Here is a 25,970-nt window from a genome sequence, read left to right as displayed (position 1 = left end):
TTTTGAAAAAGAAGACAATTATCAGTATGATTGTTGCTGTTTAATTCAATGACTGTCGTCAATTAGTCATAATTATCATTCGTTAGTGTAATGTATTTTTTCTGGGATATAATTACTCTTTCATAAGGTTTTTGTTTATCTAAGTTTCTACAAACATAATAATAAATATAATATTAATTACTTTAAATGTGAAATAACCTTTAAATACAAAGGTTAATACTAAGGACCTTCAGTCACTGCTTCTCCCAAAACTGCCATTGACATTGCCTGCTATTTTAAATTTTATTCCTATGTCAGGCCTAGGCTTAAATATTTTCAAAGCGAACCAAAACGAAATCTTATATATCTTCCTCACAATGGCATTTAAATATTTCTTATAATAACTAAATATGAACTAAAAGTTAAAAAAATCTTAACACTTTCATTAAATAAAAATCCAAAAACGTTGAAGTGGTTCATGTGAAAAACTCCAGCAAAAACCTATGGGAATTCTGCGAGCTTTTATCGGATGGATCCTGTAAAAATCCTCTGAGCTTCTACTATTTTTAACCGCCATGTTATGGCGCTAGCGGCTTGCCGTAGTCAATTAATGGCCGCTGATTGGCTGAAGCTTAAGCAAAGACTATATAATCATTAGTCGTTGCTACAAAATTACTTGGCGTCAGGTTCTCCCGTAGACGGGAGCATTCTAGGTAGGAGTATAAGATTTCTATGTATGTACAACCAAAGATAATTTAAACTCGTACCCTAGATTCGAAATCACTCTCTCGCGCGTTGCCGATAGCGTTTACCCACTTCCCGCCGGAACTCAGAAAAAATTCGCTCCATGGTTTGCACCTTACCGCAACCACGACCAACTTCGATCACGCGTGATCGAAGTTGGCCGTGCCGCAACCGATGGAGCCCGATTTTTCTGAGGTCACGCGCCGGAAAAGGGTAAACGCTTCGTAACAAAACCGTCAATGGGAAAGCTCCCAGTATTCGAATCTAGGGTACGAGTTTAAATTATCTTTGGTTTTTTTTTAAGAAAAACTTTTTTTTTTCAAATAACTAGTTTTATTTATTGGAGTATATAGCTGATGGCCTTAACTACAGGCGCTCACAGATTACAAAGAAGAAGAAAACACAAACAATAGCATTAACAATAAGGAAAAAAAACATAACATGTAAAATTAAGTAAAATAGTTTATCAACCCCGGGGGAAAATCCTCTAAAACCGGGTGGCTTTGCGCAAGATAGGCCACAGAGCCTCGATCACATCTGTGCACCCCGTAGTATGGATATGTCTATGGGAGGATGTCCGTTATTTTATAGACCCTAAGTAATGTCGGGCGGGCAGTCGAGTAAGCGGGACAAACGAAAATAATAATAACGCATCACATATCTCACCGCACTGAGTACAGGTGTCCGATTGACTTAAATGAAAACGAAACCGTGTCGCCTTTCTAGGAAATCTGTTATATCCTAGACGCGCCAGAAGAGTGTCATTATGGCGCGTGAGTTTGATTTTCAGTAGTACGTGAGAGTGCGGGAGCGATGCCGCAGCCTCTATGAGCGAATATCGGGGCCGGTAGGAGGTAATCGCGTGGCCACAAACGCGTTTTAGTTCCGCAAGAGACGAGTGACCCCTGCAAGACCATCGGCCGTTTCATTACCGAAACCACCAACATGAACAGCAGCACCGTAACCAGGACGTTATGGGACCCCGATAGACGTCACAGAGATCGTGAATGAGGGTGACAACCGGATCCGCGCAGCGCCGATAAAACTGATAGAGTGCCGTCTTGGAATCCGAGCAGATAACAATGGCTCCATGGAGGTTGGCCACCACGTGCGAAAGAGCAATCTGTATAGCGAACAGCTCAATCCGATTTATTGGGTGCCCGGAATCTATGTAGGAGTTGGAAACGGTGCTCTAGGTTCTCCAAGGGTGGAAATTCATCGCGAAGCAGCAAAGGGTAGAACACCGGAGTGTCCGCCGCACCACAAGGGGCGAGGTGGAGGAGATCGAGGTGACCTCGGCGATTGCAAAATGGAGCAATGGGACCCCCAGGATAACTCGAAACGCGGCATTCAGGACTCTGTCCAGCTTACCGAGCAAAGTGCCACGCTACCTGAGAGCAAAAGTCAAGTAAGTCGAGATACGTGACTATTGAAAGAAATTATAAATAAGAATTCTTGAGTGTTTTTAAATCAAGGTGACTCAGTACAAAATTTTCAATATATATTTTCACTCTATTTTGATCAATTTTCAATATTAGATTATCATTGTTATTATGCTAGATTTCGAACTTTAAACTGGTTTTTCTCAAATAGGGGTTTTCAGACCTGCTTGAATCTTGCTCTAAGGTAGCGGCCAGTCACCGAAGCATACAAAGGGCTCGTATAGTCCAGCCTGGACCGGATGAGTTTCGTGTAGAGGAGCCGCAATACCCCGCAGCCCGTACCCCAGTGGACTGCCGAAATGGAGCGAAGGAGGTTAATACGCTTTAGGGAGGACGACACCAGCGGTTCAATATGGGGCTTCCGTGAGAGTTTAACATCAAAGATAGCCCCTAGGTAACGATAAGTGGACACCCGAGTCAGAGGAGTATGTCCGATGGTTAGCGAGAGATCGGCCGGAAAGCGTTGATCACGAGAGAAGACCATGTATTGACACTTCAGCGGCTTAGTGAGATGTCGTGTCTTTCAAGTACTCATCGCTGACAACAGAGGGCATTCTTCAATACGCTTTTTAATTTTCCCTTCCTCAGTGGAAAAGACTATATAAGATATAGCGTGTAGATTCTTTTATGGAGAATATTCGTGGGAAACATAGAAATATAAATGAGACTAGAACTACGATCGGATTGGGGGGAGATGTACCAGCCATTAGAGTGGAATTGCACATATCCGCGGCATCTAATAAAAATAATTTAAACTAAATATGATCACGTGGCATAACGTATTATGCAACGTCGTCTGGTTTGTTTGTGTTTTTCGATCGGTTTTCGACATTGTTGAGTAGGAAAAAAGACAGATTTATTATTTCAACGACAATACAGAAGGTATTTAAACAACTATGAAAATCATTACGTTCACAGTTTTATAAACGTTTTAAATTTACTGGCCTTGAAATAAAATAGGCTTAGAAAACGTATGTCTAATTGCTTTCCCTTTCATTTTCAGCTTTTTGTCTCTTGAAAAATAATTCTTATAATATTACATACTTATGAAATGAGCACTTTATTTCCGAAATCGGTTATTACGAAGCAAAAAGAACGCAATTTTTTACCATTTTTAATTATCCGAGGTTATGCTTATAGACGTAAAAAACGCAAACACAAAAGTATCGTCACTGCGCACAACGTGATGCGCAGTGGCTAACCGGCTTAAAAATTTCCTCCGTAACCATGCGACAATGTTTAACTCGCTTGTCAGATGGCGCGGATAGCCCGATTCCACTCTAATAGCAGCCTTCTAGCTTTCCCGTTTCCCTTGGGATAGGCCCAAAGCACAATGGTTCTAGTGTAATTTCTATTTCAATGGTGCGGAATCCATATCTTGACTACCTGGGGAGGGGACCCGTTAAGGGAAGATATTTCAAGAGTGGAGGCAGTAGTACGGCCGTGGCGCCCGCCACATGGGAGATTGTAAGGGGGGGGGGGGGGGGCGCTGCGCTCGTAAAAGCAAGGATTCTATATTTTAGAATGGGTAGGAATTGATGGCGCTTTCGCGCCGGGAAGAACACGCGCGACTGCGCAGTAGCTCCTCCCAAAATTTACCCAGCCAAGGTCAAATATCTCTATTTGTGAAGGCGCCAAAGCCCATTTCGCCGGTTAACGATTTGGCCTTGGGGGTGAGTAAAAGCGGTAAAAGTGACGTCACTCTTTTTTAAAACTCAACGCTCTTCCCGCCACGCCGTTTATACAGGGGAACCTAGTCACTTCCTATCCTTCTAAAATATAGAATCCTTGGTAAAAGAGTGTATAGGCTGCGATCAGTAACTCTCAACGAAAGATTAAAAAGTAGGTTGGGTCTTCTGTCCTTTAAGGACAGACGTCTTCACGCCGACTTAGTTGACACCTTCAAAATCATTTATGGCCTGTATGATGTTACAGCAGTTGACTTCTTCGACATCAAGTGGGAGGGCCGAAAGGCTCCCACAATCCGTAAAAAGTGGTGCAACGGGGTAGCTAGGCGGGTTTTCTTCACTCAACGGGTTGTTAAATTTTGGAATGATCTCCAGTGGCGTAACGACAAATTTTGGGCTCCCCCGCAGGATATCAAAAGGGCCCTATATAAAAAACCCCATTTTTACAAGGTCTCTGAAAATATTGGGGATATGTGCCAGATTTCTACATTTTTACCAATAGTTAAAGCATAATTTTTTAATTATTTAAAAAAATTTATAAACTAAAAAATCAATACTTAAAACGAAAGGGCCCCCCAATTTTATGAAAATGTCACGGGGCCCCCCGCGGTCGCGGATTCTGCTGGTCCTTAGTTACGCCACTGATGATCTCCCGGCTGCCGTTAAGACCAAATCCTTCGCATCGGCATTCAAGTGTCGATTAGATTTATATACATATAAAAACTGGGACTGACCTGTTGTTCATTTCAGCATTACTTACTATTAGCCTTTTTTTATTTTATTACTGTCGCTTCATATGTATCTTTTTTTTGTGAAATTCCGTAATTAAAGAATCATATCTTCGGATCTGGAATCATAATCGAATCATGGAATTTTACAGGGTATCAAATTCAAATCATAGAATCATCTTAGAAATCTGGAATCATACGAGAATCAAACTCTAGTGATGGAATCTTTTCCGGTTAATCATAGAGGATATGAATCAGAATCGCGCCCGCTCGATCGCGCCACTGAATCTTTGCTTCTTAGTAGAGGGAAAGTGAGGGTATGACATCGATCCCGGGTTCGGGTTTGGGTTCGGGATCGAAATCCGGGGTTTAAGGGGTGAAATGGGGGTAAAATCGTCGAAAAGTCAATGTATTTATGATATTTCTCGCGACGATTTGTTTTCCCGTATATCAACATATTGTGTCCAGGCCGACTTGTTCATTTATCTACGCTTATCTCGAAAGATACTTGAACGTATATCTTATCAAGTTTTATCGTACGGAATAAGTTGAAATGATGTAAAAATTGATAACCTAGGCGACGCGTGCGCAGATTACCCCGGGGGACGCGGTTAATTTGAATTTAAAAGTGTTTTGACGTCATGGAATATTCGTTGTTAAAGTAGAATGGAAATATTTTTAAACTTCATTTTAATATCATTGTAGTACGCTTGACACTTGAACCAATCTCACGAGTATTTCTTAAAACGAATATCTCGATCGCGTTTTATCGTACGAAATAAGTGGAAATTATATAAGTTGTATGATTAATAACCTAGGCAGGAAGATAGCGCGCGCGTGCGCGGATTACCTGGGAGGCGCGGATTGCCCGGGCGCGCGGTTAATTTGAATTTAAAACATGGATTCCCTCTCCGAAATAATTCATGTACCCAAAATTGGACCGCAAGTTTTTTTTCTTTTAGGGGAATCTCTATGGGAGTTTAACATTACAATAAAGCTAATAGGTCCAGTTTGGGGTACTTTTGGTCCGAAATGGGGTACATAGGGCCGAAAATGGTGACTTTGGTCGTTTTAAGGGTACTTTTGGTTTATTTTGGTCCATTTTTGGGTACATCAGAAAAGCAGTTGGAAAAACGAAGAGCCTTATTTTTTTTTTCCACCCATCTCCAAACTCCAAAAATTTATTGCTATAATTTATTTATCCCTTCCGTAGGTATAAAATAAGATAAAAACCACTTACCTATATTTTAATTACGGTAAATTAAAAATACTTAATTAGTGTACTAAGTTACGTTTAAAAGAACCTTTTGTAACAATTCCAATATGTAAATATAGGTATAAGGATTGAAAAAATACTTAAAGTGGTTTTACTGATAAACTCTAAAGGAATTTAACTTTAAAGGTATCTTAGATTATTGTTTTTAATTTTATTCAAGTGGAAAACGTATTAAGAGTCCTTCAAAGTACTATAAAAGGATTTTATTTACGAACTTAATTCATATTTTCTTCAAACTTTCAATTCGCTTTTATTACTATTTAAATACGGTAAAATATAATTCTTATAAACAAATATAGTCAGAAAGATACTATAAAACACTAAAATTAAAATTAAATTAAATTTGTGTGGATAAGATTTGTAAATATCATTTTGAAACTAATAACTTTCACGCTTTATTTAAGTCAAGCCAATAAAAACAATTACCTATATTTTAAATACGGTAAAATATAAATACATTTCCGATATGTAAATAGGTAGAATAACACTATGAAAAGTTCCTTTTTCTTCTTTTAATACGACAACACACAACTCTGATACGCAAATATATAAAGAAAATATAAAAAAAATTTACTCTACGTTCGATACGTTAAAATACATTTCCGATACACAAATATAGATAAAGAAATACTATAAAATGTAAAAAGGTAGAAAAATACTACACATTAACCATTATGAATTTAAGCTTACAACATCCTTCACGTATAGAGCATAACATATATGTTCAGAGTTAACTTGTTTCCTCGTTATCTTTATCGCATGTGTTTTAAATAGCGTATGGAATAAGTTAAGAATGTACTGAAATGGTGTATGTTTAAACCTCGTAGAATAAAAAGTAAAACATATGTTCAGAGTCGGCTTGATTACTAAAGCGAATCACACAGAGACGTTTCCGGTGTAGTCACGTAGGAAGAAAAATACTACAACACTCTCTATACTCTACATTCAACACGTTAAAATATACTTCCGAAATGCCAATATAGGTAGTAAAATACTACAAAATCTCTATACTTTACCTTCAATACGTTAAATTACATTCCAATATGTAAATATAGGAGGAAAAATACTACAAAAGCCTCTTTTCTTGGCGTTCAATATGTTAAAAAAGATTTCTGAAATGCAAATGTAGGTAGTAAATACCACAAAATCTCTATACTCTACCTTCAATACGTTAAATTACATTCCAATATGTGAATATAGGTAGTAAATACTACAAAAGCCTCTTTTCTTGGCGTTCAATATGTTAAAATAGATTTCTGAAATGCAAATATAGGTAGTAAATACTACAAAAGCCTCTTTTCTTGGCGTTCAATATGTTAAAATAGATTTCTGAAATGCAAATATAGGTAGTAATTACTACAAAAGCCTCTTACTCTACGTTCAATACGTTAAATTAATGATATGCCTCCGATCGAATCGTTCATTTTTTCCTATTTAAATATACGCATTTAAATTAGAATTGCTTCTAGTGTTCGGCAGTCGATTAATTTTTATCCACAAATTTTCCGATTTATTTAAAAAACGTTGGTAAAAAGAATATAATTTTAACTTATTTCATTGTGTTTTTACCCAACCAAGCATTTATTTGAATAAATGTGGTATTTATTTAAATAACCAATAGTTAAATAAAAATTGTTAAATGTTTAAATAATCGAAAGTGAACAAGCCTATTTTTTAAATAAAACAAACAGACTTTAGAGTTGATAAGATTTGTAAATATCATTTGAAACTAATAATTTTCACACTTTATTTAAGTCAAGCAATTACATTTTTAAAAATGAAAGAAGTTAAACAATATAAAAATTTGTAAATATTGTAAATATTTTTAGGTAATAAAGAAATTAAGAAATGTTTTAATTAAAATATCTTTCATTTTCTACTACATTTTTAAAAATGAAAGAAGTTTAACAATATAATTATTCTAATATAATTTCAAAATCAGGTATTATTTAAAGTACAAATGCATAATTTAGTGAAGCAATTCTTATTTAAATACTTTTATTTAATTAATTTGTGTATCTGAAATGTATTTATTGAAAAATAAGTGGGTTTTACTATTTATCACGGTTTTTTATATATATATATATATTGGAATTGTTACAAAAGGTTCTTTTAAACGTAACTTAGTACATTAATTTATTTTGGAAGTTCAAAACGTATTAAGAGCCCTTCAGAGTACTATAAAAGGATTTCATTTACAAACTAAATTAATATTTTCTTCAAACTTTCAATTCGTTATAATTTGAATTTAAATGAAAACATCATGGATTATAGGTGCGTAATCTACTATTAGACCGAACGGATTAAAAAATACTTAAAGTAAGTGGTTTTACTGATAAACTAAAGGAATTTAACTTTAAAGGGTATCTTAGATTATTGTTTTTAATATTATTCAAGTTCAAAACGTATAAAGAGTCCTTCAAAGTAATTTAAAAGAATTTTATTTACGAACTAAATCCATATTTTAGAAGTTAGTTTGTATGAAATACTTACTAATACCTGAAAAATGGACTTTAGAGTTGATAAGATTTGTAAATATCATTTGAAACTAATAATTTTCACGCTTTATTTAAGTCAAGCAATTACATTTTTAAAAATGAAAGAAGTTAAACAATATAAAAATTAGTAAATATTGTAAATATTTTTAGGTAATAAAGAAATTAAGAAATGTTTTAATTAAAATATCTTTCATTTTCTACTACATTTTTAAAAATGAAAGAAGTTTAACAATATAATTATTCTAATATAATTTCAAATCAGGTATTATTTAAAGTACAAATGCATAATTTAGTGAAGCAATTCTTATTTAAATACTTTTATTTAATTAATTTGTGTATCTGAAATGTATTTATTGAAAAATAAGTGGGTTTTACTATTTATCACGGTTTTTTATATATATATATATATATATATATTGGAATTGTTACAAAAGGTTCTTTTAAACGTAACTTAGTACATTAATTTATTTTGGAAGTTCAAAACGTATTAAGAGCCCTTCAGAGTACTATAAAAGGATTTCATTTACAAACTAAATTAATATTTTCTTCAAACTTTCAATTCGTTATAATTTGAATTTAAATGAAAACATCATGGATTATAGGTGCGTAATCTACTATTAGACCGAACTAATTAAAAAAATACTTAAAGTAAGTGGTTTTACTGATAAACTCTAAAGGAATTTTGGAATTTTCTAGAATAGCAAAGTAAAACTAAAACGTAAACCAAGTTTAAAACGAAACTAATAACTGGAAGAAAGGTTGAAGTAAGTAATTTTTTTTTTTTTTTTCGTTTTTTAATTTTTGAGTTCCCTATATTATTATAAACTAAATTAAATATAATTTTTGAAAATTTGTGATAAAAGATCTGCTCCTTCGTGTTTTACATATATTTAAAAACTCGAGATTTTAATGAATTGTTTTCAAAGCATGAAAAATATAGCAGATCCTTTTATTTTAATTGTAGTTAGTAGTTACTTAAAAAAAGTCGCTATGTGTATTTTAAATTTTGTTTGTAAAAGTTTTTTTTGAAAAAGTTTAGTATTATAGTTTAAATTTATTAAAGAAAATAAAATATAAATTATACATTTGGTTTAGTATTTTACTATTGCAAGTAAAATTAATAGTAATTTCAATTACTTTTTTAGTTTTTTTTTTGACAAATATGCAAACTATTTAGTTATTTCAAAAACAAATACGTCGAATTATTTGGTATTCGAAATACTATTGGTTAGTTTTTATATCTTTAATTTTATTTTTCAGAACAATTTCTCTTTGTCTAGTTTCTTCTAACTTTAATTTAGATGGCCTTAAAGCCAAGTATTTAACAAATTTTGTAACCAAGTAGATGGAGCTTTAAACAATTTTTCAGTCATGTAGTCAAGGAAATGTTCAAATATACATGTATTTGGTCATTTTGATGGTCAAATAGCCCAGTATGGAACTGCGAGATGATAGTCAGACATTGAGACGCGGGTGGCGCCCGTGCCCCAGCGTCCGCGCCCTCGCCCTGATGGTGCCCCGAGCCTCCGTCGACGTCTGAAATGTGAAATGGGGCAACGACGGGGCTGGCGCGGACGCTGGGGCACGGGCGCCACCCGCGTCTCAATGTCTGACTATCATCTCGCAGTTCCATACTGGGCTATTTGACCATCAAAATGACCAAATACATGTATATTTGAACATTTCCTTGACTACATGACTGAAAATTGTTTAAAGCTCCATCTACTTGGTTACAAAATTTGTTAAATACTTGGCTTTAAGGCCATCTAAATTAAAGTTAGAAGAAGCTAGACAAAGAGAAATTGTTCTGAAAAATAAAATTAAAGATATAAAAACTAACCAATAGTATTTCGAATACCAAATAATTCGACGTATTTGTTTTTGAAATAACTAAATAGTTTGCATATTTGTCAAAAAAAAACTAAAAAAGTAATTGAAATTACTATTAATTTTACTTGCAATAGTAAAATACTAAACCAAATGTATAATTTATATTTTATTTTATTTAATAAATTTAAACTATAATACTAAACTTTTTCAAAAAAAACTTTTACAAACAAAATTTAAAATACACATTTTTAAAAATTTAACTACACCAGCTCCAAGTCAGCTAGCGACTTTTTTTAAGTAACTACTAACTACAATTAAAATCAAAGGATCTGCTATATTTTTCATGCTTTGAAAACAATTCATTAAAATCTCGAGTTTTTAAATATATGTAAAACACGAAGGAGCAGATCTTTTATCACAAATTTTCAAAAATTATATTTAATTTAGTTTATAATAATAAAGGGAACTCAAAAATTAAAAAACGAAAAAAATCAAAAAAAATTACTTACTTCAACCTTTCTCCCAGTTATTAGTTTCGTTTTAAACTTGGTTTACGTTTTAGTTTTACTTTGCTATTCTAGAAAATTCCAAAATTCCTTTAGAGTTTATCAGTAAAACCACTTACTTTAAGTATTTTTTTAATTAGTTCGGTCTAATAGTAGATTACGCACCTATAATCCATGATGTTTTCATTTAAATTCAAATTATAACGAATTGAAAGTTTGAAGAAAATATTAATTTAGTTTGTAAATGAAATCCTTTTATAGTACTCTGAAGGGCTCTTAATACGTTTTGAACTTCCAAAATAAATTAATGTACTAAGTTACGTTTAAAAGAACCTTTTGTAACAATTCCAATATATATATATAAAAAAAACCGTGATAAATAGTAAAACCCACTTATTTTTCAATTAATACATTTCAGATACACAAATTAATTAAATATAAGTATTTAAATAAGAATTGCTTCACTAAATTATGCATTTGTACTTTAAATAATACCTGATTTGAAATTATATTAGAATAATTATATTGTTAAACTTCTTTCATTTTTAAAAATGTAGTAGAAAATGAAAGATATTTTAATTAAAACATTTCTTAATTTCTTTATTACATAAAAATATTTACAATATTTACAAATTTTTATATTGTTTAACTTCTTTCATTTTTAAAAATGTAATTGCTTGACTTAAATAAAGTGTGAAAATTATTAGTTTCAAATGATATTTACAAATCTTATCAACTCTAAAGTCTGTTTGTTTTATTTAAAAAATAGGCTTGTTCACTTTCGATTATTTAACTATTGGTTATTTAAATAAATACCACATTTATTCAAATAAATGCTTGGTTGGGTAAAAACACAATGAAATAAGTTAAAATTATATTCTTTTTACCAACGTTTTTTAAATAAATCGGAAAATTTGTGGATAAAAATTAATCGACTGCCGAACACTAGAAGCAATTCTAATTTAAATGCGTATATTTAAATAGGAAAAAATGAACGATTCGATCGGAGGCATATCATTAATTTAACGTATTGAACGTAGAGTAAGAGGCTTTTGTAGTAATTACTACCTATATTTGCATTTCAGAAATCTATTTTAACATATTGAACGCCAAGAAAAGAGGCTTTTGTAGTATTTACTACCTATATTTGCATTTCAGAAATCTATTTTAACATATTGAACGCCAAGAAAAGAGGCTTTTGTAGTATTTACTACCTATATTCACATATTGGAATGTAATTTAACGTATTGAAGGTAGAGTATAGAGATTTTGTGGTATTTACTACCTACATTTGCATTTCAGAAATCTTTTTTAACATATTGAACGCCAAGAAAAGAGGCTTTTGTAGTATTTTTCCTCCTATATTTACATATTGGAATGTAATTTAACGTATTGAAGGTAAAGTATAGAGATTTTGTAGTATTTTACTACCTATATTGGCATTTCGGAAGTATATTTTAACGTGTTGAATGTAGAGTATAGAGAGTGTTGTAGTATTTTTCTTCCTACGTGACTACACCGGAAACGTCTCTGTGTGATTCGCTTTAGTAATCAAGCCGACTCTGAACATATGTTTTACTTTTTATTCTACGAGGTTTAAACATACACCATTTCAGTACATTCTTAACTTATTCCATACGCTATTTAAAACACATGCGATAAAGATAACGAGGAAACAAGTTAACTCTGAACATATATGTTATGCTCTATACGTGAAGGATGTTGTAAGCTTAAATTCATAATGGTTAATGTGTAGTATTTTTCTACCTTTTTACATTTTATAGTATTTCTTTATCTATATTTGTGTATCGGAAATGTATTTTAACGTATCGAACGTAGAGTAAATTTTTTTTATATTTTCTTTATATATTTGCGTATCAGAGTTGTGTGTTGTCGTATTAAAAGAAGAAAAAGGAACTTTTCATAGTGTTATTCTACCTATTTACATATCGGAAATGTATTTATATTTTACCGTATTTAAAATATAGGTAATTGTTTTTATTGGCTTGACTTAAATAAAGCGTGAAAGTTATTAGTTTCAAAATGATATTTACAAATCTTATCCACACAAATTTAATTTAATTTTAATTTTAGTGTTTTATAGTATCTTTCTGACTATATTTGTTTATAAGAATTATATTTTACCGTATTTAAATAGTAATAAAAGCGAATTGAAAGTTTGAAGAAAATATGAATTAAGTTCGTAAATAAAATCCTTTTATAGTACTTTGAAGGACTCTTAATACGTTTTCCACTTGAATAAAATTAAAAACAATAATCTAAGATACCTTTAAAGTTAAATTCCTTTAGAGTTTATCAGTAAAACCACTTTAAGTATTTTTTCAATCCTTATACCTATATTTACATATTGGAATTGTTACAAAAGGTTCTTTTAAACGTAACTTAGTACACTAATTAAGTATTTTTAATTTACCGTAATTAAAATATAGGTAAGTGGTTTTTATCTTATTTTATACCTACGGAAGGGATAAATAAATTATAGCAATAAATTTTTGGAGTTTGGAGATGGGTGGAAAAAAAAAAATAAGGCTCTTCGTTTTTCCAACTGCTTTTCTGATGTACCCAAAAATGGACCAAAATAAACCAAAAGTACCCTTAAAACGACCAAAGTCACCATTTTCGGCCCTATGTACCCCATTTCGGACCAAAAGTACCCCAAACTGGACCTATTAGCTTTATTGTAATGTTAAACTCCCATAGAGATTCCCCTAAAAGAAAAAAAACTTGCGGTCCAATTTTGGGTACATGAATTATTTCGGAGAGGGAATCCATGTTTTAAATTCAAATTAACCGCGCGCCCGGGCAATCCGCGCCTCCCAGGTAATCCGCGCACGCGCGCGCTATCTTTCTGCCTAGGTTATTAATCATACAACTTATATAATTTCCACTTATTTCGTACGATAAAACGCGATCGAGATATTCGTTTTAAGAAATACTCGTGAGATTGGTTCAAGTGTCAAGCGTACTACAATGATATTAAAATGAAGTTTAAAAATATTTCCATTCTACTTTAACAACGAATATTCCATGACGTCAAAACACTTTCAAATTCAAATTAACCGCGTCCCCCGGGGTAATCTGCGCACGCGTCGCCTAGGTTATCAATTTTTACATCATTTCAACTTATTCCGTACGATAAAACTTGATAAGATATACGTTCAAGTATCTTTCGAGATAAGCGTAGATAAATGAACAAGTCGGCCTGGACACAATATGTTGATATACGGGAAAACAAATCGTCGCGAGAAATATCATAAATACATTGACTTTTCGACGATTTTACCCCCATTTCACCCCTTAAACCCCGGATTTCGATCCCGAACCCAAACCCGAACCCGGGATCGATGTCATACCCTCACTTTCCCTCTACTCTTCTTCGTCTATTTTTGTGATTATTATATTAAATTGTGATAATTTGGAATCATAGCAGAATCTTGAAATCAAGCAGAATCAACGGGTTTTTTTGAAGGAATCCACGGAATTGAAGGTGAAATCAGAAAAATCAATTTGGATTACGAAAGAATCAGAATGGTATCATGGAATGAAATGGACAGTGTTCCTAAAATGTCACTTTTTTCGAATATAGGCCATGTCACTGGTAAATAGTGACAAATAATGGCAAATTTGACAAATAATGGCATATAGTGACAAATAATGCCATTTAATGACAAATAGGGAAAAAAATATATACTTGAGAAAAATAGCCAAAAATTTTATATATTTATGCGAAAAATATTCAAAATAGCCCAATTATTGGCAACCCCGCATACTATAATTACAAAAATAGCCTAAAAATGTTTTTTTATGGTATTTCATATGAAAACTTTATTAGTATTTTTACTTTTTCTATTATTTGCCATTATATGTCAATTTGTCACTAAAAATCATTATTTGCCATGACACTTTTTGCCACAATTTGCCACAATAAATGTCAGGTGGTATTTACCACCCCGGAACACTGGAAATGGAATAAATTGCTTTTGGAATCAACTAGAATAAACTCTAAGATTCCTTGATTCCGAATCTTGTACGCTTTATTCTTAAGTGGCGGACCCTCGCTTAATTTTAACGCTTGTTGTAAATTTTGTAAAATATTATATGTTGTGGCGTCTGCAGCTAGCCTTACTCCGTGCTGCGACGTCCATAGATATATGATATATAATAGATCCAGGATTAAATCTGGGGATGGCACGATAGCGACACCGCTGCTGTTTACTAGGGAGGATCGCGCCACGCCATCTGTTGGAGAGCAAAAAAATTATAGAAACTGTCATGTGACTCTTTAACGTCGGCTTGACGGTCAAGACTCAACAAGGATTCTATATTATAGAAGGATAGCAAGTGACTAGGTTCCCCTGTATAAATGGCTTGGAGGGAAGAGCGTGGAGTTTTACAAAAGAGTGACGTCACTTGTACCGCTTTTACCTCGGCTTTTACTCACCCCCAAGGCCAAATCCTTCACCAGCGAAATGGGCTTTGGCACCTTCACGAATAGAGATATTTGACCTTGGCTGGGTAATTTTTGGACGGAGCTACTGCGCAGTCGCGCGTTTTCTTCCCAGCGTGAAAGCGCCATCACTTCCTATCCTTCTAAAATATAGAATCCTTGGACTCAAGAAGGCCCAAGATTAGCCGGGAGTAGTGACGTACTCCTGTAATCCCAAGCGTCTGGGAGGCAGAGTTTGTGGATGGCCGTTAATTTGAGGACGACCACCGGTTAGAGCATAGCGCCGAACCAATTTTCAACGGCGGCGGCGGGAACGATAATTAGTTCGGCGGCGGCGTGGCGCGCTGATTTTCAGAAAATAATCGGCGGCGTTGAAAAAAATCGGCGGCGGCGGCGCCTAAGGGGAAAAACTGCCCCCCCCCTCTCAGAAATAGCGCCAGCCTTTTAATAGACCGCTAGAACTTAAATTGTTAAACACATTTAAAAAAATACATGTTTAATAGAATGTTTTTTATTAAAATAGGAACCACTTGTTTCCAAAACAAAGAAGAGGTAACTTTGGTTAGATACTATCAGATGTAACTTATTTAATCATAAGTGTGCCTGAAAGAATTTTTTCATAATGATACCTTGTTGCAAGGATATGACGTTATTGTCGTCACTTCTCAGTCGATGACGGTTTTATCGTCATCAAAACTAGTTCTCGCGTAGGGGGAAGGAAGTTAAAACCAGTTTTACGCGACGTTAGTGCTGTATTTTCTTTGGTGGCTGTCAAAGACGATATAAAGTTACGCGTAGCTTTATATAGCCTTTGGTGGCTGTGAAACAAGGTCTCTTTGTATCAAAGGAATTTTTAAAATGTAATAGAATAGTTATTGCTGAATGCAGCCAATGCAGCTGATACGTTTCTGTACTTATTACAAAATACGAGGCGAGGCAACTCCAAAGCCGTTTTCGTTTCTATCTCTCCTATCCCAGCTATCTGCTGCAGAAAATCTTGGTGCGCGCGGTGCAGTGGTGCCAGATCTTTTGGAAATTATTAATTATTTTTAATTTTATAACGCTAGTACGGTGCACCCAACAGCCTAGGAATCGTAGCACTACCAAAAGAAAAATCTATGTAGTTTAGATCTCAAAACGTAATTATTATACTTTAATAATAGAAATTAATTCGGCGGCGAAATGAAAATGTTTTGGCGGCGGCGGCGGCGTTTCGGCGTTATCTAAATAATCGGCGTCGGCGGCGTTTGATCGGCGGCGCTATCCTCTACCACCGGTCCTCCAACGAATGGTCGGAATACTTCCGCCACGGGTGTCCCACCCCTGTCCCCAAGTATCCCCCCATTGGCGTGGCCTTTACATATGTCTCACCCCTGATTAATCGCATAGCGGTTAGTGGACTGTATTGTCCCATCTACTCCAAAAAAATCCCAAGATTATATTATATATAAAGGTTATTTGAAATTATAAGATAAAAAGTCTATTAACTCAAAAGAATCCATTAAAGAAACAAGGTAATTATTATTAGGAATATAAATATCTATATATACATATATTTTCTTTAAATTTATATATCTAGCCAAGGCTTAGGTAACCAAGTCGGCCATTTCATTACAGGCCTAATTTAAAATAGTACAGGCAAGGGCGCCTGCACGTGCTCATTAGCTCGAGACGTCGCGTGCACTTGACCGCATGAAGCGGCCTTGCATGCACTATTTGAAATCAGACCTGTAATAAAATGGCAGCTCTCACAAATAAGGATATAAAAGAGTGTATAGTGTCAAATAGATGAGTATGGAACATTTCTTTTATTTATTTATGTATATATTTATAATATAACTACGTACCCTAGATTGGAAATCAAGCTCCTTGCACCAAGGACAGTAAATACAGGGACGAGAAAGTGTATTGGCGGCCTCTGTTGGAATATATCACCTAAAACGACTTAAACGCAAGGAGAGTTAGTTGTAAACAAAAAAATGGCGGTCACCTAACTTTAGCGGTTCTTGACGAGGCTTAAATGTTCAAAACAAATAGGCATTTTTTATTTACGCTCGTAGTTTTATTTTTAATTTAACATCAAAATGGTAAAAACTATCTACAATAATACTGTCCATGGTGAACCACGTCTTAACAATGGCTGCGGTTTGTTTACATCTAACTCCCCGTGAATATTAAGACGTTTAAAATCGAAATTTTTTTCCTGCTTTCTCGTCCCTGTATCTACTGTCCTTGCTTGCACGTAACGCAGGGTCTTACTGAGTTCCCGGCGGAAGTCGGAAAAAACTGCCTCCATGGAGCTGGCAGGGCTACCGACATATAGTTAAAACGTAAAGTTTTAGTGAAAATTGCGCCGTGGTTTTTGACTTGCGGTTTTCAAGATACCAGATATTTTTGCGTTATATTGTTTTAAAACAATAATGGATCATGCCTGTAGCTCTAAAAATGTTTCTAAACGAAAGAAAACTAAAGGTGAGTAATATAATCTTGGGTTATCTATTGAAATTCCTTATTTCTCACCCTGCTATGGAGCTCGATTTTTCCGACTTCCGGCACGAACTCAGTAAAAGCCTCACGAGAAAACGCGCTATCGAGAAACGCCGATATTTCGAATCTAGGGTACGTAGTTATATTATCTTTGTTTATACAAAGGGCTCCATAGTGGGCTTCTCTTGGAGCATCGAAGCAAAGATAATTTAAACTCGTACCCTAGATTCCGATTCGAAATCACTGTCTCTCGCGTTTACCCACTTCCCGCTGGAACTCAGAAAAAATTCGCTCCATGGTTTGCGCCTTACCGCAACCGATGGAGCCCGACTTTTCTGAGGTCGCGTGCCGGAAGAGGGTAAACACTTCGTAACAAAACCGTCAAGCTCTCAGTATTCGAATCTAGGGTACGAGTTTAAATTATCTTAGATCGAAGGAATGAGTAATAAATCGAACTTTAAAAAAATAAAAAAAAATAAAAAAGATATTAATTTTTTTTCATTAAAAGAAAGGTGATAAATTATTGTCCTTGAAACAAAATTAATTTTGAGACTTTGTGCCTGATGGCTTTACCTTTCAATTGCAGATTTTTATCTTTTGCTAATTTGTAGAGTCTGATTTTGGTGTATAAATGTATAATTTTCTTAATCAGACTTATGAGATGATGTTCGATGCCCACTTCGGCATATGTTCATAAAGATCTGAGATGTCAGCTGATTCCTACTGTACGCTTTTTGGCGTTTCCGGTTTTGACGTCACGATGGTCATCGGTTGCTCACCGAAGTCATCGGGTTCAAGCATAGAAATCTCATAGGTAACTAGAATGCTGCCGTGTAACTGGCAAATGGGCCAAACGGCGTGGCAGACGATAGCCAGATCTCAGCCAATCAGAGCTCAAAGAGTGGTTCTGCCAAGAATTTTATGTCACCAGAGAGAATGACGTCACCTATCTCCCGCTATAGTAGCGGATCCAAGGAGGATTATTATGTTATGTTATTAATGTTATGTCTATTTAAAATATTCGATAAAATAGCTAAGGTGATTGAGTAGACAATAAAATAAATCATAAAGGATAATACGGAGTTAGTAAAGTATGTATTGGTATGTAGGCGGTAAATTAGGATCGTCCCAAGTGGGTATCTTATCAAGAGAACTCGTGAGAAGAGATTACGTCACCCCTGTGAGAAGGACCGTCAAAATTTTGAGAAGTGAGAATTCTCACTATCAAGGGAGAAATTCTTAGAATTTTGACGCACCTCAGTGCCGCGTCAAAATTCTGAGAAGGAATTCTTCTCTTGAGAAGGAATTCTTCTCTTGAGAAGAGTTCTTCGTGAGAATTTTTCTCCCCGTGAGAACTCGCTAAAATGCGTCAAATGTAAAATGATTCTTCTAAAGATGGCGGCTTACAAAGTTACGATAATCCCACGAACGTAATAAACTAAGCCTTTGACAATTAATATTATTTTTACAGAATTTCACGACAATATATGAAGGAAGGAAAGATTTTATTTATAATTTAAAAGGAAAGGTTTCATAGGAAATTTAACTAACCATTCTATATTCTCTGAAATTAATAATCGTCCACAAAATTATCATAATGTTTAATTTCTTCAGCATCAAGCAAACTTATTAGAATATTAGCTGCCATTTTTATTTGTAATTTGACCGAGTGAGAATGCTCGGAGGCATTCTCACTCTTCTCAAGAGAACTCGTGAGAAGAGACTACGTCACCTCCTGTGAGAAGGACCGTCAAAATTTTGAGAAGTGAGAATTCTCACTATCAAGGGAAGAATTCTTAGAATTTTGACGTGCCCAGTGGGATCAAAAGTTGACGTTCCAAAGAGGGTGCATGCATGATTGGGTGCTCTATAAAAATTGTTTTTACAAATATATAAATGGGTGCCGATCAAAACAATGCAGATCAAGTAATATTAGCCACTGCTGGTAAGATTAACCTTGTTGTGTAAACAATTGTGAATACCAAATGAAAATATTAAATAATGATTTTTTAATGTTGGTAATTTTTTAGGCTATGATCACACAATAAGATTTTGGCAAGCTCATAGTGGTATTTGTCAACGTACCGTTCAACATCCTGATTCTGTATGCAGCATTAAAGTTGATTGTGTAAACTATTTAAATGTCTAACAAATATACTTTTAGCAAGTTAATGCTTTGGAAATAACACCCGACAAATTACTGGTAGCAGCAGCAGGTACCCCATAATACTTATTCATTAACTTGCAAATTAACAAATGGAATAATTTTTAAAATACCCAAGGTTATCAGCATATTAGAATGTATGACATAAATTCAAACAATCAGAATCCAGTGGTAAACTATGATGGAGTCTCCAAAAATGTAACTTCTGTAGGATTTCATGAAGATGGGAGATGGATGTATACTGGGGGTGAAGATTGTTCTGCAAAAATTTGGGATTTGAGGTTGAAAATTTGTAAATAACTAAATATCTTAAACATTATTTTTTAAAACCAAATATTTATAGATCCCGAAACTTGCAATGCCAGCGCATTTTTCAAGCAAATCATCCTGTCAATTGCGTTTATTTACATCCAAATCAGGGAGAACTATATCTCGGGGACCAAAGTGGGATAATTCATGTCTGGGATCTGAGAACTGACCATAATGAACAATTAGTATATTTGAAATCCTGTAATGACATTAAACAACCTTAAACTAAACAAAATTATACTTAGGTCACAGATCCTGATGTTTCAGTCCAATATTTACATATTGATCAAGATGGAATGTATTTAGCAGCCATTGATAATAAAGTAGGCCTATTCTAATATTTTGAAAATTTTTATTTTATACCATCTTATTTATTTTACTTTTTCTACAGGGCAATTGTTATTTATTTAGTCTTCTCCCAGGCAACGAAGATGCACCAAGCAGACCCATAAGAAAATTGAAACTCAAAGCGCATAAACAATATGGATTAAAGTGCAAATTTAGTCCAGATTCCACGTAATAAATAAATAAATTCAAATCAGTTTATCAAATTAAAAAAAAATTAATCTGACTAAATAGATTGTTAGTCACAACATCAGCTGATAAATCTGCTAAAGTTTGGCAAACAGCTAATTTGTATCCTTTGATGGAGGAAGACAAATCCACCACTACGAGCGCATCTGAAAAGAGTTCCCCTACAACTACATCCACAATTAGCTTGGTAACCTCAGAAGTTAGAGGTTGGAAAATAGCAGAGGCAAACCCTATGGTTGAACTTAAAGATCCCAATCAAAGATGGGTTTGGGATGCGTCATTTAGTTCAGATTCCAGATACCTCTTAACAGGTACTTGAGAAAAAATGCAAGTTGATCAGTATCATAATTAATACCCTTCCTCTCCCTTAGCATCATCTGATAATTTGGCTAGATTATGGAATTTAAGCACAGGGTCTGTAGAGTTGGAATATAGTGGCCATCAAAAAGCTTTAACTTCTTTGGCATTCAAGGATGGAGCCCATTAGTATTTAAATGCAATATATATTTTTGAGTTAAAAAAAAGTTTAACAAGTAAATAATTTTATACATATACTTGTAAAATTCATGGAATAAATGTTTTTTTTTGGAAAAAGTATTATTTTGACAAATGATGTATAAATATACAGAAAAATGTCAGTTAATACGCGTTTCTTATGACAACAACTGACACTTTTACACTTGCATCCACTATGTTAACCAAAAATTGCACCGCAATTTGGGCAATGCCTTTGTCTCATGGCTAAACAGCACAAAATGCCAATTGGGAAACAGAAAAGAGCCATGCATATCCCCAGACACGTAAAGTCATCCTCTAATACTCCAACCTTTAAAAATACAATTAAGAAAATGTTAACCTAATGCAAAACTTGTTTTGTATCCAAAACTTATTACTCTGCAAGCGGGACATCCACCAACAATGATCACTTGGGTAGTTGTGGTGGTCATTGGCGGTTGGTGTATAAAAACAGTACTTCCATAATTAGGTACATTAGCACCAGCAAATGCGGGATTAATCGGGGCATTGATTGGATTGAAATTCTGAGCTCCATCATAATAAGCTGGAGGTGCCTCGTGATACAAGAGTGATTTCCCATCAGTATTATCTACGTTAAAGTATATATACCCATAACTGGATGCAGTGAATGCTTAAATTTCATAAAACTATTCCTTACCACCATGAAATTTCTCTGAACCATGGCCCTGACCCTCTTCAGGTGGTGAATACGGAGGTGGATTTTCGTAAGGGTGTTGCGCCTCTGCCATAATTATTAATATAATTTTGAATAAAAGCACGGATAAAGATTTAAAATAGTAAGGAAGTGAAGCACAGAACAACGATACGCATTAACCGCATCTTTATATCAGACCCATGAGGAGCTTTCAGATTCAGGAACTGAAACTCGTGACCAGAATCTGAATCATTACCGAAATACGATTGGTCAGAATTATAGATCGCAGTAGATAGAACCGAGTTGGCCGTAAAAAAGATGACGTCTGAAGCGCGCTATTCAAAGTCACTGGCAACGTTTTCTGTATAATTTATATTATTCCATAGACTAAGAGGTGTTAATATTTATAATAAACTAATTAAACTATCATGTTAAGAATAAAAACTAAGTGACGTAGACAAAACATTATCACACGACCTCCCGTATTTTATAGAAACACCTTAGGGTGTCAAGCGTTAATTAGCCAGTTTCAATAATGGCTGCGTTCAACAACTATCAACGGAGAAAAACCGTTGAGTTATCGTTGAGTTCTTTTAATCAACGCTACGTCACAAAAATTTCAAGTTGTTGTACGATTTATAGTTCGCTGACTTAACGAACAAAATATCGTCTGCTACCCCTCCTTTAACTTTGTCGAATGACGTCACGACACCGATGAGCAACGGAAAAACCATCTCGCTCAGCCGATGTTTCCGCTGAGTCTCCGATGATCAACGTGACGTCAAATCCGGAAGTCAAAAAGCCCGTTCAACAAAAAACCGCTGACCGTTGAGCTCAGCGCTGAGCTTTTTTAGAGTTGTTGAACACAGCCATTGTAAAGGTATTTTCAAATACCACAAGTACAGTCAACTTAAATAGTTTTTACACGCGCTTTTATTTTATCGCAATTGGCTGATGGTCCGCAGTAAACAAGTAAACAAGCGAATCGAAAACGAAATACTTAAAGCAGGCAAAACAATGGGTCGTAAGTTTTGGATATCTCGTTTACGGAAGACTAGTTCTACCACCTCTACCCATCCTCAGTTTCGAGGTTTCCGCTCAAAATCGGGCTCCTTACTAACCTCAAAAACGGCAATGTCCCAGCGACTCAATGAATATATAATTGAACTCGAAACAGAATTGTTGGCTACGCCGATAGCTGAAAACGACCAGTCACTCAATACGCCGGCTATTCACCACATCTTGATGCTGCTCAGCTAGACTCGGAATTCATTACTTATGAGCTGGACGTAGTTCTGAAGAAGTTGCAAAGAGGAAAATCATCTGGAAATGATGGAGTTTATGCGGAAATGCTGATAAATTTGGGCCCAGGTGCCAGAAATGCTTTGCTCTATGTATTCAATGAAATCCGAGCTAACGAATGCGTACCCAATAGTTGGCTAGAATAACGAGTCTCCTTGATCCACAAAGGGAAGGGAAAAAGAGAGGATGATCTGAATTCCTACAGACCAATTGCCGTCACATCAGTTGTTTACAAGTTATATGCAATGCTCTGGAAAGAAAGGGTCAGTGGATATTTAGAGTTAAATGATCTACTCAACGAGGCACAATATATGGTTTTCGTAAGGGTCGCAGAATAGCAGACAACATTTTTATTCTTTCGCAGCTTATCGAGCTATATAGGTCTAAAGATGAAGGGTTTTATACGGCCTTCTTGGATTTACAAAAGTCCTATGATAGCGTGCGACATGATAAGTTATGGAAGACACTCCTGAACTTTGGATTTACTAACAATACTGTTCAGCAGTTTAAAAAACTTTATGCCAACAGCTCCTATTCCTATACGGCCCAAGGGATAACAGCTGGCCCAATACTTAGTCATATTGGACTACGACAGGGCTGCCCATTGTCCCCAGTGTTTTTCATCGCCTTTATTAACGGTTTGGCGGACAAGTTGGCTGACACTAAGTCTGTTATTTGCTGACGACATTTTGCTGCTGGCCAATTCCGCCACAGATCTGCAACACTTATTGGATCACTGCACAGATTTTGCAATAGCTCAGGGTCTAAAGTTCAGTGCTGAAAAATCAAAGATTCTCATATTTTCAAGAGCGCGTGGAGTGGTCGATACAAACCAACCTACTCAGCAATTTCTACTCCAGAATATGCAAATTGAGGTTGTTGATGAGTATACTTATCTTGGAGTGACCTTCTGCACTAAGGAAAATTACATGGAGGTTCACGAGAAGAACCTACTGACCAAAGCTACAAGACTAAGCTGGGCAGTGCGAAACATGGCGGGAAACAGCTATAACAGATATACAGTCACTAGAACCCTTTGGAAATCTGTTGCAGTACCTGTTGTAACATATGCTAATGAAGTGCTTAGTTTATCGAAAGCAACTGTTGCAGCACTAGATACAACGCAAAGAAATGTGGGACGCTCAGCACTCTCAGCAGGCCCGTTTTCTGCCAATGCGGCTATAAAGGGAGAGATGGGGTGGAGTGACATGGTGGATCGAGAAGCTGCGAGTAAACTTAAATATCTTGGCCGCCTAATGCTGATGCCCCACTCTATGTTGCCTGGCATACTCTTCAGAGCCCTACGTCAAAGAGGTTTCCAAACTCGATTATTCAAGCGTATTGATCAACTTGACCGCATTTATGGAGGTGGTACCAAACGGAACACCGCAACCAATGAACAACAATGGGGCGCTGTCGTTGTAAAGGAAGTCACTGAATCAGCAGAGATGATCTGGCGGAGTGCAGTAAATTCCAAGGTTAGCCTCTCCCTGTATAAGTTAAAACCCAACCCCCAACTGGAAGATTGTTATGATGGCTCTTGGGCTAGTGGCCTACTCTTTGATGCCAGGTCTGGAGCTTTACTGACTGGGGAAAGACAGAGTCGTCTCCTGGGTACTTTACCCATGTGCAGGTTATGCAATGCTCCAATTGAAGACCTCTCTCATGTTATATTGTATTGTCCCCACATGGAAATAGATGAAGACGTCTTCATGTGGCGTGTAACCATAAGTGTATAATATTGTTACATAAGTGTGACACTTCCTATTCTTGACATGCAAAGGTTTTACTGAGAGCTATTCACAAGACAGACTGCATTATTGGCTTCGTCACCGTTTTGCATCCGCTTGCTAACGCGTCACACGTAGCCTTTGACAGCGCCTCGCTAGGGGGAGATTTTCTTCTTGTGATGACGTCACTCCGTTACTAACTCTCAGTAAATTATTAACGAATGTGACAAACTTATGGAACAATATTATAGACTTATGGTGTAACAGATTTGGTAGACATCCTAGGATTCAGGGGCGACCAAACTGATCTCCCAATGCTCAAACATATATTGACTATTTGGAAGAAAGAGACTGATAGGCGCCGGAGAAAGTCATAATTGATTGCCCAGTATTATTTTAAGTGCTTGTAGCTAGTCGCGTCTCCTTCAGTCTGCCTCTCCTCACTTTACCACTTTACTACTTTTTTAATTTTTTAATGTTTGTTTTTGTTTTATAATGATTGTGCTCCCACATTTTCCTGTCGGTGCTGCCGCTCCGTTTCGAAGGGGTGTACGTTTGTACAATCGAAAAATAAACCTTTAACCTTTAAGGGTCATCGGCGCGGGGGGGGGGGGGGGCTAGCTTCGGGGACTCTGCTCACCATAAAAAATTTAAAACGGGGGGCCCATTGAGATTTTCGCGGGGGGGGGGGGGCTCTGAGTTCTTAGCTACGCCACTGACGTTTGCGCGAGACTAATAGGCCGTTCCATAAAATAAGCTACGCTTGCTGAACTTATTTTTATGTAGCTCATTCGTCACGAAATACGTAACAGTTCAGTTCAGTCTATACTTAAAAACAGGGTGTTTCGTCGAATTTACTCCTTATCATCGATACGTCACAAGTGACGCAGCAATAACATCAAAACAACAATGTCAATGTTATTGTTACTTAATAGAAAAACATTTTGAGAACGCGGGGGGGGGGGTCGAAATAAAGGTTTACAGGTTTTTGGTGTATATAGTGGGGCCTTCACACCAGGCGCGCTATTTGAAAATGAACTAAAATAAAACAAAACAAAAAAACCCGAAGGATACTGTACGAATGGTAGAATTACACCAAACTCAAAGTAAAACA

General features: G+C 35.4%; 2 protein-coding genes across 2 annotated transcripts; one reads left to right on the top strand and one right to left on the bottom strand.

Annotated features, from left to right (window-relative positions):
- Positions 1-19,354: 19,354 nt before the first annotated feature.
- Lst8 (MTOR associated protein, LST8) lies at positions 19,355-21,237 on the top strand. The gene is made up of 9 exons (XM_090156124.1): positions 19,355-19,591; positions 19,677-19,750; positions 19,811-19,862; positions 19,929-20,091; positions 20,154-20,304; positions 20,365-20,442; positions 20,511-20,635; positions 20,699-20,964; positions 21,025-21,237. Exons 1-9 carry the CDS (start codon positions 19,543-19,545, stop codon positions 21,138-21,140), a joined length of 1,074 nt encoding a protein of 357 aa, XP_090012250.1. The 5' UTR covers positions 19,355-19,542; the 3' UTR covers positions 21,141-21,237.
- On the bottom strand, positions 21,137-22,076 carry LOC149932610 (membrane protein BRI3). The gene is made up of 3 exons (XM_090156136.1): positions 21,828-22,076; positions 21,547-21,758; positions 21,137-21,479 (listed from the first exon to the last, which is right to left on the bottom strand). The coding sequence occupies exons 1-3, from the start codon at positions 21,916-21,918 to the stop codon at positions 21,348-21,350; spliced, it is 435 nt and encodes a 144-aa protein (XP_090012262.1). The 5' UTR covers positions 21,919-22,076; the 3' UTR covers positions 21,137-21,347.
- Positions 22,077-25,970: the final 3,894 nt, after the last annotated feature.

Source organism: Leiobunum rupestre, chromosome 8, assembly GCF_980474605.1.
Source record: "Leiobunum rupestre chromosome 8, qqLeiRupe1.1.hap1, whole genome shotgun sequence".
NCBI lineage: Eukaryota > Metazoa > Arthropoda > Arachnida > Opiliones > Sclerosomatidae > Leiobunum > Leiobunum rupestre.
The sequence above is the reverse complement of the archived record's forward strand: the minus strand, read 5'-3'. Positions and strand labels throughout refer to the sequence as shown.